The 14,390-nt window shown below is 49.8% G+C and overlaps 1 protein-coding gene across 2 annotated transcripts; it reads right to left on the bottom strand.

Annotated features, from left to right (window-relative positions):
- Window positions 1-171: 171 nt before the first annotated feature.
- Window positions 172-13,244, bottom strand: TBC1D13 (TBC1 domain family member 13). 2 transcript variants are annotated; one of them, XM_050907887.1, is made up of 12 exons: window positions 13,198-13,244; window positions 13,002-13,075; window positions 12,361-12,401; window positions 11,811-11,872; window positions 11,424-11,523; window positions 9,892-9,974; window positions 9,574-9,733; window positions 8,572-8,779; window positions 7,723-7,886; window positions 6,010-6,170; window positions 5,721-5,778; window positions 172-4,697 (listed from the first exon to the last, which is right to left on the bottom strand). In XM_050907887.1, exons 1-12 carry the CDS (start codon window positions 13,218-13,220, stop codon window positions 4,632-4,634), a joined length of 1,200 nt encoding a protein of 399 aa, XP_050763844.1. In that variant the 5' UTR covers window positions 13,221-13,244; the 3' UTR covers window positions 172-4,631. The 2 variants fall into 2 exon arrangements, with proteins under 2 accessions (XP_050763844.1, XP_050763845.1); XM_050907888.1 differs by lacking the exons at window positions 7,723-7,886; window positions 8,572-8,779.
- Window positions 13,245-14,390: the final 1,146 nt, after the last annotated feature.

Below are 14,390 nucleotides of genomic sequence, written 5' to 3'. Positions count from 1 at the left end.
TTCCCGGAGCGGGCCTCTCCCTCCTTATAGGCAGCCACCTGCGGGAGCGTCGCCCCTTTTAAGGGCGAGAGGGCGCCGGGGCGCGCAACGCTGCCCGGGCAGGCTGCGGGGACGCCGCCATCCCCCCCCCGGGACCCGCCGGCGGCGACAGAAGCGGCTGCGGCACCGGCGTGCAAAGAAACCATTTTATTAGGACAAATGAGAGAACAGCATTAAACGAGAGTCCCAGAGGCCACGAGAGGGGCTCGAAAGAGAAAGTACAAAAATAAAGAGCGGAGCGCTCAGCGAGGCGGCGCGGGCAAGGGGGGGGACACGACGGCGACCTGCCGGCACGGCCTGCCCTGGCCTCTGCCCGGCCCCAGCCCCGCCAGCCCACCCGCGGGTGCCCCTCTCCCACCCGGAGAGCATCCACAGTTGCAGCCGTTACCTCTACAGTGTTTTCCTCGAGAAAAGCCACCGCTCCCCCGGCTGGCCCCCGCTCCAGCCGGCACGGCGGAGCGGCGGGGCCGGTGAAGGCAAAGCAAAACCATCTTGCCAAGGAGACGGCGATGGAGACAGCCTAGCTTAGACACACAAACCCACAGCACGCTCCAGGGCTCTGCTTGCCACGGCTTACTGCTACTGCCAGGTCGCTTGGTTCCCCCCAGCCGCTATCACAGAGGGCATTTAGAAATACTGTAGTCATCACCTGTAGCAGCATTAACTCCAAGCTCAACACGGTGAGAGTCACGTCACCAACAGGACACGTTTGCACAAAGCCACCTGTTTAGTTAAAGGAAGCATTATAAAAATAGTGTTTAAAAAGAAGCATAAAAGAAGGAGTTTTAGAGTGATGAAGTGTTCTCTGTACCCTGTTCTGGCAATTCTTTCCAGACAAGGTTAAAAAAAAAAAAAAAAAGTGTTATTTGTTCCTCTCTTTTGGGGAAAGGGCATTTTAGACGAGCGTTCCAAATGGCTAAAACAAAGTCACTGACACTCATTAAGGGAAAACAGCCTCTGCTTTCCCAAACACCCCAGACTCCCCCAAAGCAACTTCTGGCCTTCATTCCACTCACTGCCAAAGCGTGAATAATTCTAGGTTAGGTCACAAAACTCAAACTCAAAATCAGTGTTCTGAGTGACCACCATCAACGACTTGATCTCTACTATCCTGTTGCTTCTACTTCATTGGCAAAGCCACAAAGCTTCCCAAAGCCTGAATTACAGCAAGGTGCAGGTAGAGCAGACCTCTTCCTCTCAGGGAAGGCTCATCTCTCCCCGCATCCAGCATAGTGTCCTGGTTTTTCCTCCCAGCTGAAGATGGGTCCTTCTTCCCCCGCCTGGCAGTAGTCCTGCCTGTGAGGAATGTGTTGTAAGAGCTACTTAAAACATCCTCTGTTTAAGCCCCTATGAAACCAGGGGTCCCCAAGGCACCCCAGACTAACACCTCTCAACCCAAAGAACTGCTGTTTCAGCCAACCGTGCTGCTCCTGCAGCAGATTAGGATTGAAAGAAATCAGAAGTGGAAACATCTCAAGGGTGGAGCAGTTGTTACTTGGCCACACAACCAAGGAACCACTAGTTAAATACCATCTGACCTCAACAACAACAAAAAAATCACCAAAAGCCTTTGAGGAATGAAGCCAAGGAAACTCATGAGAAGATTCAAAAGCTGGTAGCAAGACTTTCTTTTCTCTCCTCAGAAAATCTGGTTTTGCTCTTAAAGGAGAAAGTCTTGGAATAAAGAAATGGATGTCCCAAGTCATTGAAAAGTACAACTCCTTTCAACAGCCCTTTTCAACAGCAGGACAGAAGTCCTACCACACAGAAGGGGATAAGGAGGAATATAAAACAGCTTTTCATGTAGGAACCAGCCTGTCTAGGTGTATCAAAGTTGTTACAAGTTCTCCTCAAAGAAGAACTCAATCAGTTTAGCAGCTATAGTCTGGATAAGGCTAGAGAATTTATCCCAGAGAACCTTTCCAGCAGCCAAAGCTCTCATCGCATCCCATTAAACCACTGCAGACTCCTTTTAAAAGCATTTACCATCACCCCCTAAAGAGAAGTAAGATGGCACAATGTAAGTCTTTCAACACCTAGGAAGGGAGAAGACAGCATGACACCCATACCCAACCAGCGACCTGCACTGCTACTTGAGCAGCCACCTCCCCGGTGTCTTCCTTGAGTGTTTGTAATGCTACAGACCGACACCTGACTCAGAGCTGCGCAACGCCACTGCAGGAGGTCAACCTCAGGGCCCAAACGCTCCTCTGAAAACAAGCAGAAGTTCATCTCCAAGTAATGCTTTAATCCCGATTTGCCTGCTGCCTTCTCATGTTATTTTAAGGAGACTTCTAGCTGTTCAGAGCAGGAACCCTCATGGACGCTCCTGTTACGAGTGAGAAAATACAGTGTAAGGGAACCCTGCGTTTGCCAGGGGGACCCGAAATGGACAGCCCAGGTATTCGGGGAGGTGAGAGCAGAGCTTGTACATGGAATGTAAGAGAGCTACAGCAGTATTTAGAGCAGTTCTGAGGCAGAAATGTTCAGAGGAGGTCCAATTCTGCCCAAGAGTTTGACCCTCTGGTTCTACATTTGTGCCTACCAGCTAGCCATTTGGCCATACGAGGTCTGACTACTGGCCTCCCTAGCGCAGGGTACCCAAGAGCTGAGACCATGAGACCACCTGCAATAGCTCAGCGATACAAGGCAGGAAGAACACCCATCCAGCGGTTAGAGCAGACAGGATGCTTCATCACACAGCTGTCCTGGTCTATCGGTTCCCTATTTTTTGGAAGAAAACTCTACCCTCTAGAAAGAATTGCAGCAAAGAGGGATACTGTTAGCCACAGGTATTAGTTACACATTGTTTTAAGTCTTCAGTTGCTCTTGCTCCACCACAGCAGCAACACCTGGCTGCACCAGTGTACTCGAGCACCTTCTGAAGAGGCAGAGATTGCTTGGGATTGCCAATAAGAACATAGGTACATGCATCAACCTGTTCTCCGGTCTCCCCACCCACCTTTGAGAATTACAGTAGCCTGTAAAGAACTGGCCTTCAGTGAAGGAAATAACACTAGTAAAAAAGCTGAAGGCTGACAACATCCCTCCTGCTAGGGCGATTCTAGGCCATCAGCAGCTTAAGCAGATCTTACAAAGACGACTGACCTTTAACAAATCAATACCCATAAATACCAAAAACTGCAGTGTCAAACAGCTATGCAGAGGTGAGCCAGCACAGCACAGCAAGAAAGGGAAAAGCACGCTGGATTAGTGTTCACTCAAGAGCTTCTGCACCACCCAAGCACCTGGGTGCTGGCAGTTTCTCCCTCTGAGGATTACGGTTTCTGATCAGCTTGACACTGCCAGCAGGTTAGCAGTTCTCTCCGTAGTTTGTCTTAGTCGATGTTCACCTGAGCCTGCTCCAACCATATTTGAAATGCAGCAGTTTTCCTCTCAGGAGGGACAAGTGTCCAACTCAGGTCTGTGACTCCAACAGGACCAGTACACAGAAAAGTGGATCAGCCCCCGCAGTCAGCTAATGACAAATGCTTGTGTGCCCACTGGATTACACCAGAAAAGGACTCTTACTTGTAGGTCAGACCTGTACCATGTCTCTTCCTGGCAAGAAGTACTATGAGACAATATCAAGGTTACTGTGACCAGAGCTTACGCAGGGTAATATTATGCAAGCCACCGAGGCAGAAAACCCCAGTGCCATGCCTGTATAAGCCCCTAAATACAGCTGTCTTCATTGCACGTGACTAGATGCCCATTTCTTCTATTTCAGAATCCTGATTGTAGCTGGATATGCTCCAGTTGAGAGCCAGGAAAGCAGCGTGAGGCCTCCCTGCAGCAACAAGCTCCTGCTCTAAGGCTGTGCGTAATAAGGCTTGACTTCAAACTATACTTTACTCATTGATTAAAACCACCACAGTCTTGCTCTCAGGGAGACCTTGTTGATAAGGCGATTCTGGATTCAGGCAGTTTCAGTGCACAAAGCCACCAGCTGTAATCGTGTCCTCCCATCTCAGCTTTTCAAGGTCTCTTTCCCAGGCAAAGGGGTCCAAACTGCCGGATGTCAGATGACAATCACCAGAAACTGATGCAATCTTCTTTGCACACCCCAGGGATGGCCAAGTGCAGACACGAGGGAGAAGAATCCAGAAGCTACTTGAATGGCAGGATGCGTGACTTCACTGGAATACATTCTGTTCACAGGAGGAAGATCCTTCTATACTCACCCACCAAAATCCGTTGGACTCAGCCTGTCCCTTCCCAATCAGAAGTTACTCCATGTGTTACTTCCATGATACAGGAGTCCATCCTTTCAGGGATACGCAGACAGATGGTTTCTTTCTCCCCAAACTTAGTGTCATTTAAAAAAGATACAAAGAACTGCTTTTGGCAGCACAGAGGCATTTGAGATTTGAAAAAATCTGGAGCGCAGGACCCAAGAAGATGTGGAAGTAATCAGTCCTTGACCTAATAAATAGAGTAGAAGGAAGTCTTCAAGGTGGCCAGTAGCCCAAACACAAAACCTGAAGTCCTGCAGAGACCACTAGGAGCTTTAACGCACCACACCGCATGGGGGCATCTCCTAGGATCCGCCACCATACAGTTTCTCTGACACCTTTTGTTAGGCTCGTGGACTATTTGGAATCTTGAAGTTCCTTTGCCTTCTTCAAAATCAGATGAACATCCGAGATAGGATAATCCTACGTTAAAGAAACGAAGTGATACAAGTGACTACCTAGCGTTTCTTGTGCACGTTGTTTCGCTTAAGCAGGGCAAACCTCGACAGCAGCATTCTTGGCCTATTATAACATACAGCCACGTTCAGTTACTCCCTTAACAGCTAACAGTTTCCTGTTTTGTAACTGATCGAGCCTCAATACCCTTCAAGAAGTTTTTTTTGTTTTTAATTTGTCCTCCAAGGGTACAGTAAGCTGGCCTGCTACAAGGGCTATCTTCATGCCAGAAAGCCTATCAAAGCCAGTATCTTGCACAGCCCAACACAGGAACTGGCGGAATCAGAGATATCTTACTGTGCAGTGCAGGTGTTTTCAGCCTTGGGCTCTCGCAGATCTCAGAACTAAACAAAAGCCTCCAGCCAATAAACTTAACACTGTTACATAGGGTTTCACATCTTTGCTGGAAAATATTAATTTTTTTGCAAACCAAAAGACATTAAAAACCTCTAGTCTATGACAATTTCTCTGTAGGCTAGAATGGGTGCACATGCAAAAGAAGGCTTTATTTTAATGGCAATGCTGGGCTCCAGACAGCAGCCCTGTGCCCCATCAACAGGTGATCAGAGAAGGAATATTACTCTCTGAAATTGGGCCCATTGCTACTGTAGCACTAAAAAGGGGGAGGAAGGAGAAGAGATCCATACAGAGCTAGGACGACAAAACAGAGAGTGTACAGCCACCTCCTGCATGTGGAAGTGAAAACCCAGTTAGCAGCACAGGGAGCAGAGACACCACCACCAAGGAAGTTAAAGTAGTCATTTGTCATGAGTTCAGTTTCCCAGTGGGTGGTAGGGACCACAGCATGCAGAGATTCATACTTCCACTAATGAGCATGCTGTAAGATCCACCTGAAGATTTTTCTGCATGCAACCATCAGAAATCTGGTAGTTCTCTTCAGCCAGGCATACCCCTACTATCATCCTCTCTGGCAGTACTATTTCAAGACTCTTCAAATTACTCCCTATGCCAACTATATTTAATCCTTACCTGCAGCAGCCTCATGTTCAGAGTGAAGTCTCCTTCCAGCAACTGATCCCGGATTAGTCTGAAAGATGGAAATTATTCCAGCTACTTTTGACTCTTTACAGAGGAACTTTAAAAAGAGACTACACTGTGCCCTTACAGAGGCTTTTGAAAACACTTTTGCTACCGTTGTAACAAGCGACTATAACCTATTCACCAGATGCCTTAACACATGCCTACAGAAGACTTGTGGATCCATGGACTTAGATAAAGGAGGGAAAGAAAAGAGCAGGAAGGCTACCTCTGTACTTACGTCAACATGGCACAACAGACGAGCAGAAGAAAATCAAAGCGCTTATCATCAGCAAAGAGGGAGTCCCAGATACGGATGACATCTGGCAGCAGGAACTCTTGGGACAAGAGCAGCGTCAGCCAGCGGAAGGCAAAGAACTGGGGTTTGATGTTCTGTTCTTGCTGTCAGACATGCACCAGGCAAAGAATGAATACGTGCTCTCGGCCAGTTCCCTACAAGTAAGAGATGCACCCCATGTTTCCATCCCCATCTCCACCCTGATACTGCTCTAAGATGCCAACTCATACTGCAACATCAGCAAACCCACTGCCTCCTTTGAAGGCTCTCACATTCAAGCTAGACTGAGACAGATTTTAAATGCAGCCATGCTCCATGTCTACAGACAAGCCAGAAAATGCTCCTCTGTCCACAACATGGAGTAAAAGAAGCTTTTCTTCCTAAAGGCACTATTTGTGTTATTTCCGTTAAACTTGCCAAGTAATTTTAATGTTCCCATTTGAACAGCATTTTATCTGCAAAGCCGCAGCCCTCCCCCTCTAGCAGAGGCACTGTTTTGTCAGTATTTCCTCTCCTTTCCAGAAGCCCTGTATTTATCAAAAGGTTTACTATTCACAAAAAGAAACAAAGATGGAACAGAGTTCACACTGATGGTCACTAAAACATACTGTAAGCACTTCTAGCCTGAAGCTTTCTTGTTTTCTGCTGTTAAATCCAAGGAACCATAACTTTAATTAAGGTCAAATGAGTTCAGGATGCTGCTGATACTCTTGAGGATCAGCTGCTGCATGGCCAAGACCATTTCCTGCCAACTAAACTGTAAGCAGTTTATTTTCTCCCCACTGAATCAGCCACCAGCCAACACTGTGGGTTGCGTCACTGTGCTGACAAACCATCTTTTGGATTACAAAAGAAATATATTCTGATTTTTCTAAATGCAAAAAAATCTCAATGTGATTTGGTGAAGGCTGGAGTAACAAGAACAGCTTTCCCTTCCAAGTTCCCCTTGGACTTTCACACCAAACGGACTACAAGACCTGAAGATGTTTTCAGCAAAAGCTGCCTTCTACATGTTCTACAAAACTCACACCAACCCAAGGCATTCGGAGACCCTTGGATGAAGGAGAATGATAGAATTAGGTGGGTGCGATGGTCCAGCTTGCTGGATTTCACTTTACTTCTGGAATGATCTCCATGCAGTTTAAGTCAGTGCTGTCAGGGCAGCCAGTGGCAATAGAAGTGTGTGCGTGGAGGGGGGGCTGTTTTTTGTTTTTTGTTCTTAAAGACAGAGACACAATTCCTGTGACCTCAAATTCCAAGGAACTCTACACTAAACTCCTGTTTTGCCTGATGACTAGAAGAGAGTAAAGACTCCAGCTCCAACTACGCCTCAACCCAGGTAACCAGGGATCGTGGCCAAGTCACTTCAGACTCACAGCTGGCAGCTTTGCAACAACTATTGTTTGCTTTCACAGTCAGGCAGGGGAGGAAAGCCTTGCTGTGTCAGCTCGCTCTAGGCTTACTCCAAGGACAGGTTGTTTCAGCTGAAAGATAAGACAGCCTCTATGCTCTATAGGCAAAGCCCTTCATACACTCTTTCAACCTTTCTATTCAAGCACAGTAACAGTTTAACAAAATTGGTTGACATTTAAATGCACTATTAAGCTCCACTCCTCACATTCCAACCGAGACTCAGAGAAACACCTAGCTCCTCACCAGTTTCAAATACAGCTCCACATCTTTTTCCTTCAGGGTGGAGTAGACCTTCTCCATTTTGTAGGTAATGCCACACTGAGAATCATCCAGGCTCTTAATGAAGTTGTCCCGAATTTCGGCCATTAGATTGGTAAAGCAGAAAAACGTGTCTGCTTCAGCATGTTCTGGAAAAAAAAATAATTTTAAAAAATGATGGGGGAATAGAGGAAGCATCACTGACAGAGGCACACAGACTTAGAACTGTTCTTGCTCCATAATCTGGTTGCTGTACTGGATTCAAGTAGCAGATCCCACAAGATCTTGGCTTGCTTGGTCTGGGACAAGACCAGACACTTTTTTTTTTTTTAAACTAGAAATGTCTACAGAGCCACTGCAGATACAGCCCCTGTGTCCAACACAAGGTCTTCACAACATCAGGTCACAAACCAGTTATCTATGCCCAAGAACATCATCCGCTCTCCCTGCCATCAGCACACACCCTCGGAGCTCCCGTGAAGTAGAAGCAACAGGCAAAGTACTCCCGTTCCATTCGCTTCTTACCAGGTATATATAGTATGAGCAAACAAGAGCTTCTAAAGGGATTTTAAGTTTCACAAAGTGCAACTTAGTTCCATGCAAAACAAAAACCCCTCAAAAATCCTCACTTCCCATGTCCTCATCACTCAGCCCATTCAGTTTCTATCAATTTGCTATGGTCCCCAAAACTCCTCATCTCTTGCTGTACTTGCTTTTTGGCCCCGATTAGTCAAAACAGAGTTGTTTAAAGAAAGTCTGGTTCCCAAAACAGTTCTTTACGCAGAGAGCATGCAGTACAACAGCCATTACTGAGCAGCCAAAAGAGTCTCTCACCTTTCCATTCACTGTTAGGATCTGTAGCAAAGGTGTAGTAAAGAGGCCCCACGATTTCATTCATCCCCTGAACATATGCTATCCCGGGGTTCAGCTTGGCGTAGATGAACAGGATTCGCTCCACTACTTCCCAGTGAGCTTCACAGCCGTTGGGCAGAACTTCATACTCGCTCAGAGAATTAGGAGTTGTTTTAAGAGGGGAGCTCACCTGAAGCGCAAGGCAAGACTAGGGCTGATTCAGGATAACCAACTGGCACAGATAGTTTTGTACGTGTGACAAGCTTGGCTTTTAATACACACAGCCCCCCAAAAGATTTGGGCAGCTTATACCAAGCAGGCAGGTATTCACATAAACCAAGACAAGTAACTTGGTAAGCACAAAGGCACTGAAGTCCTAGTGCTGGCTGTCCCTGAAGAACAAAGCAGTCTGTGCAGCAACAGACAGTTCCCCTGAATCATTGCACCACCTGATCCCATGCAGTAAGAAACCACAGCAGTTCCACTTCTTTGTTAGTAGTATGAGGAAAAGTATAGATCTGTTGTGGTAGCAAGCCACCTTCCCCAACAGCATGTGGCACTTGTACTGTAATGCTCATGGAAGAGGAGACACAACACACATTTCAGCAGATACCCAGCTCTTTTCCTAATTGCAGGTTTCTGAGATCCAGTTCTGGAAGACTATGTAAATTCAACTTCAATAAATCAACCCTTCAGTGTTTTGTTCCCACAGAGAAAGGCACATGTCAAACATAAACCTTTCCACCAGAAGTCAGGAAAAAATACTCCTTAAAATTAAATACACCTATAATTCCCTACTAACTGTTAGGCACATCAACTGGTTCTACAAAGCTGTCTAGCCACCAGAATACACAGTACCTACTGGGGTATTTGCTTAATTCCACCGCACAAGCAGAGAGAGAAACAGAAAAAAGCCTGAGAAACGCCCTTCCCCTTATCAGCTAAGATGCCTTGCCCCATGGACAGCCCCCACCTGGATCTCACATTTGTAACCCCACTGCGGTTTCGCGCCACCGTCTGTGACTTGAGTGTGGTCTGCTCCACCCGCTTGCGCAGCGTCTCAAACTCATTTTGGGGGTCCAGGATTAAAAGGCAGGGGTAGTCTGTTGGGCGCTGGAAGAACGCCATGTCAGGGTACAGCCTCCTAGGATGGATACAGATGGAAATTAGGCATAAGAAAAAGGAAGTACATGCCCCATGTTGAATGGGAGGCTCGGTTTAATATTAAACCTCGTTTTCAAAGTACAACGTGTTAACCAAACCACTCGGGTTCAGAAACCTGAGTCATTATGCCTCACACACCTGACATCTTTGTCTATCTGGAGAAGCACTTCATTATCCTTGAAGTAAGTATTCCATCGACTGTCTGGGTTTGGATTGAGGGGCTAAAGAAATCAACAACAGAAACAGAACAAGCATGTTTCACATGTATCAAAATCCTCAGTAAATACACACTGATTTAACATTTCTGCTGTCCCTCTGTCATCTAGTACCAGCATGCTCCTAGCACATCAGGTTTAATTTTTTCTCTCACTAGCTACATTTGGTGTTGCTTCTTCACACAGTGTGATTGATTAGATTCACAAAACTGATTCACAAGATTAGAGCTTGTGAAACCAGCGAGCATGCAGGTTCACTTAGAGAAGGTTAGGCAGGTTCACTGCCTCACTTAGAGAGGCAGAAGCCAACATTTCCAATCCCTTTTCACCTGCCTCTTAATGACTTTGTTCCCAAATCAGGTATCCTGTCCTGTGTCAACAAGATTCCTGATTGCAGCTCCAACCTAGACAACGGAGACGGTCTTTGTACTTAGGGTAAGAGTTACCCACCCACACAGCACTTAGGCATTGTGGTTATTAGTTACAAGTATCCCCCTCTATCTCAGCTCTGAGAAGGCTGATTAAGCACCACCACTGTGCCCAGGAAAAAGGAAATACATATTACTATGAACAACCTATCCTGTATCTGACCAGTTTTCCAATATGACAAACTTAACTCCCCCTCTGCACACACACACTTTCCTCTCTCCACATCAAGATCCACGCAAAGTTAACAACTAACCAAGGAAAAAAAGAAAAAAAAAAGCAGCAATGTTCCAAGAGATTCAAAGATCACTGTAACCTGCCAACGTGTGGAGTTTTACAAACGTGCTAGTTTTACAGCACCAAGGCCTCCAGAGATCACAGCAGCACAGACGACTGTACGCTAGCAGAGAAGTTAACGTTCAAGACCAGTCATGGAAGCAGTTGTATCATTTTACAGTCTCTTCTGATCAGTTACTTTATTCCCTCCCCCAACACATACACTCTTAACAGTGCTTTCAGAGAAGGAAAAAGCCAAGGGATGCAGGAAGTAGTCAATTAAAAAAAACAAAGCCAGCAGCAGAACTAGAAATAAGTGAGTCTCCTGCTTTCCATGCCATAGTCCAACTTGGCTCTCCTGCCTCTTTTATATCCTCTGTTCAGATCAGCCCGCTCTGAGTCCACCCATGGAGCTGACTTCCCAGGAGAGCGTCTCTTTGCTAGAGGTATCTCTTGTGAGCCTCTCCCTTTCCCTAGGAGACCCATAGCCTGGGCAGGTAGCCCCAAAGGAGGGGAGAAGGAATATGCATAGCTGAAAACAGCTCTCTTGAGAACTATTGGTGCTTTGCCAATAATTCACACTGAAGGCTACTAAGACACAAGTGCCAGGCCGGTACCTAGGAACCGTCCCTCCTGCTAGCAGGGCAAAACAGCTGAGAACAGAGCCAAGAGCAGCCCAGGGGTCCAGACTCCAGAACAACAGTTTATAGCTCTGGGGAATTTTCTCCAACACAAAGGCTTAACAGCACTTACATGATCTTCTAAGGTGACATCTTCCCTTGAAACACCCAGGTTGGCTTTGGCGATCCCAGGCTGGATTATCATTTCCTTTAGGAACTGGGAATACAGATCCCTTAAGGAAGAAAAGAGGAATTTGCAATGAAGCAGAAGATTAAGTCAACGTAAGCACCCAGATTGAGTTCAAATAGATCTCTCTGTACCACCCTGCTCAGCCAGAAGCCATTTGATTTTCTCTTCAGTTGAGTTTAGCTGAAGAGGTCAATCCACCAGACAGTCTACAGAACAGTGCATTCCACACAAGAACAATTCATTTTATGAAGATACTTAATTATTTAAGGAACTATTCTCCTTTCCCGCAGATATCATTAGAAATAAAAGGGCAAGTACCGATGTCCTCACCTCTGTTTCTTCAGCAAAGAGCTCCATAAGGCTTTCTCTAAAGGGAGGTAGTTCAGGAGTATCTGTAGAGAAGACAGATGCACACAAATTAGTATTTGGAGAATGAGTTGTTATACCTGTAAGATGAGCAAACCAAACACAGTGGCTAGAACTGGCTCTCTGAAAATACTGGGAGCTTCCTCCAGAAAGCCTAGTACTTTGCCAAGCAACAGTCAGGAATATTTCGGTGACTGCTTTTCAACTCGGACCTATTTGTAGGGTTGATCAATAGCTAACCTGACCGAAATGCACTCCTAGCTCAATACTGAGCGCTGTTCTCATGCAAAGAGCAGACAGCCACTTTCTGTCATCTGAAGTGATGGCTGTCCTGTGTCAGTAAATGCTATTGCAATTGTGCCAGTGCTGATCTCCACAAATTGCTGTCGATTTTGAGTGGCTTTTGAGCTCTGGATTTTTGTTGTTTACAATTTTAAGTACCCAAAAATAGCGTATACTTAAGCAACCCAAAGCATCACTTGCAAGAAACAAAAGCACCCCAAGCAAAACCCACCTTCCAGCACAGGCAGCGCAGCCCACCATCAAAGGGAATTCCTGTGGAACATCAGGCAGAGAAATAACTACATTAGCCCCGGTCTCCTCACCGCGGTTTGCTAACGTCACCACACAAACAGGCAAGGCAGCACTTTTCCTCCCCAGGGGGCAAGAAGTTTTCACAGGGACACTATAGGGGTTATACCCAGTGCCAAACCTGCCGGTGGCTCCGGCAGGCGTTGGAAGCAGAAAGCTGGGGACCGTGCAGGTAATGGACAGGGCACAGCAGAAGCAATGAAACCCACAAGCATCTCAGAGAGGGGGAAAGAAGGGTTTGCCTGGAAGTTTGTGGCTGTGCTCAAAGGCCGGGTGCGGCCTGATGGAGCTTGAGCTTGAAAACACACCCGCCAGCCTCGGGTTTCCAACATTCGCCACTTCACAACAGCTCTACGACTGGATTACTTCGCGGTAGCCGAGGCGGCCTTGTCGGACACCCTTGGGCCTGACACCCCGTGCCTGCGCCTTCAGGCGTCCCGAGCCCCGCGGGGACAGCACCAGCCCCGGGCCACCGCCGGCGGGAGCCCCCCCGGGGCTCGGGCCGTGCCCAGCGCCCTCCTCCCGAGGCCGGGACCGGTCCCCCCACCTCCCCGGGCCGCTCACCACTGAAGCAGAGGTCGCGGAGCTTGGCCAGAGCCACCGTGGGTTCGCCGAGCACCTCCTGGAAGTCCGCGATCCTGAGGGGAGCGGAGCCGCAGCCGTTATACCGTTTGTTACTGGCACCCCCCGACCCCACAGAGCCCTCCCCCCCCCCCGCAGCCCCGGCAGGGGAGAGGAGGGGAAGGGCCCCAACACCGACCTGCTCTGGTGCAACCGCGACATGGCGGCCCCCGCGCCCCTTCCCCGCGCGCCGCATAAGCACTCCGGCTGGAAACCCTGCCCGCGGGGGGTGGGCGGGGGGTTCGATAGACCACGCCCCCTAACCCCGCCCACCCCGCGGCAGTGGCCCCGCCCCCGCGGCCGCCTCAGGCCGCCGGCGCGTTCCTGCCCGCCGGCCTTCTGCCGCCGCGGCGGCCTCGGAGCGCCGTCCCGGTGCGCTGAGCGGCTGGGGGGGCTCGGCCCCGGCTTCCCCCGCCAGGCAGTGGTTCTGCCGCGGGTTGTGCCCTGTCACGGCACCACACTCCCACCCGCGGCCTGGCGGGACAAGGCTGGGGTCCCCTCCGCAGGCACCAAGGGCCAACAGCGCTCGCAGCTGCCTGCATTGCCCGCCTTAGAAAAGACCCCGCAGGCAGGAGCCAGCCCCCCGCCGGGGCTCCCCCAGTCGCCCGGTGCAGGCAGGCCCCGCTGGCGCTCACGGCACTGAGGGAAGCCCAGAGGCGGTCGCGCTCTCCCAGGCAAGGTCTGGTGCCTACGGCCCGTGCAAATGGCAGCCGTCAGGGAGGCCTGCGGGAATGGCGTCCGTCACTGAGGGGTGTGCAGACGTGGGGCCTTGCCTGGGGTTCGCGCTCGTGGAAACCTCCGGGTGGTGGCGGCGGCCGCGGCCCTCGGAGAGGGAGACGCGGGGCTGTGGGGACTGGGGGCGGCGGGGCCCGGCCCGGCCGGGCGGCGCAAGGAGCCCCGGGGAGGCCCTGCCGGGACGACGCCGCCAAACAAGCCCTTGCGTAGTGACGGCCTCGCACTCCGACCCGCGCCGTGACATCATGCAGCAGCACAGCGATGAGCGCCAGTGCCGTGACGTCACCATCACCGCACCTCGTGACGTCACGTCACCGTGAGGTCACGGTGTGTGAGGGAGAGCCGGGGCCGGCGGGGCCCCGACGACCCCACGCTGCCTTCCGGCTCCGGCGGGTGCCGGGGAGGGGGGACCGGCGGGCACGGCCCGAGCGTTCCGGGCTGGACGGTGTTTCCGGGGGGGGAAAGCGGCGGCGCTTCCGGTGCGGGCGGCCCGGCTGGCGGAAGTGACGGCGGGGTTTGTTGACAGCGGAGGCCGCGGCGGGGGGAGCGGGCCCGAGGAGGACGCGGACCCCCTGCCCGCCCCGGGGAGCGGCGCCG

The sequence above is a fragment of the Gymnogyps californianus genome, chromosome 18, assembly GCF_018139145.2.
Source record: "Gymnogyps californianus isolate 813 chromosome 18, ASM1813914v2, whole genome shotgun sequence".
NCBI lineage: Eukaryota > Metazoa > Chordata > Aves > Accipitriformes > Cathartidae > Gymnogyps > Gymnogyps californianus.
Note: the sequence above shows the minus strand (reverse complement) of the source record. Positions and strands in the feature narration are given on the sequence as shown.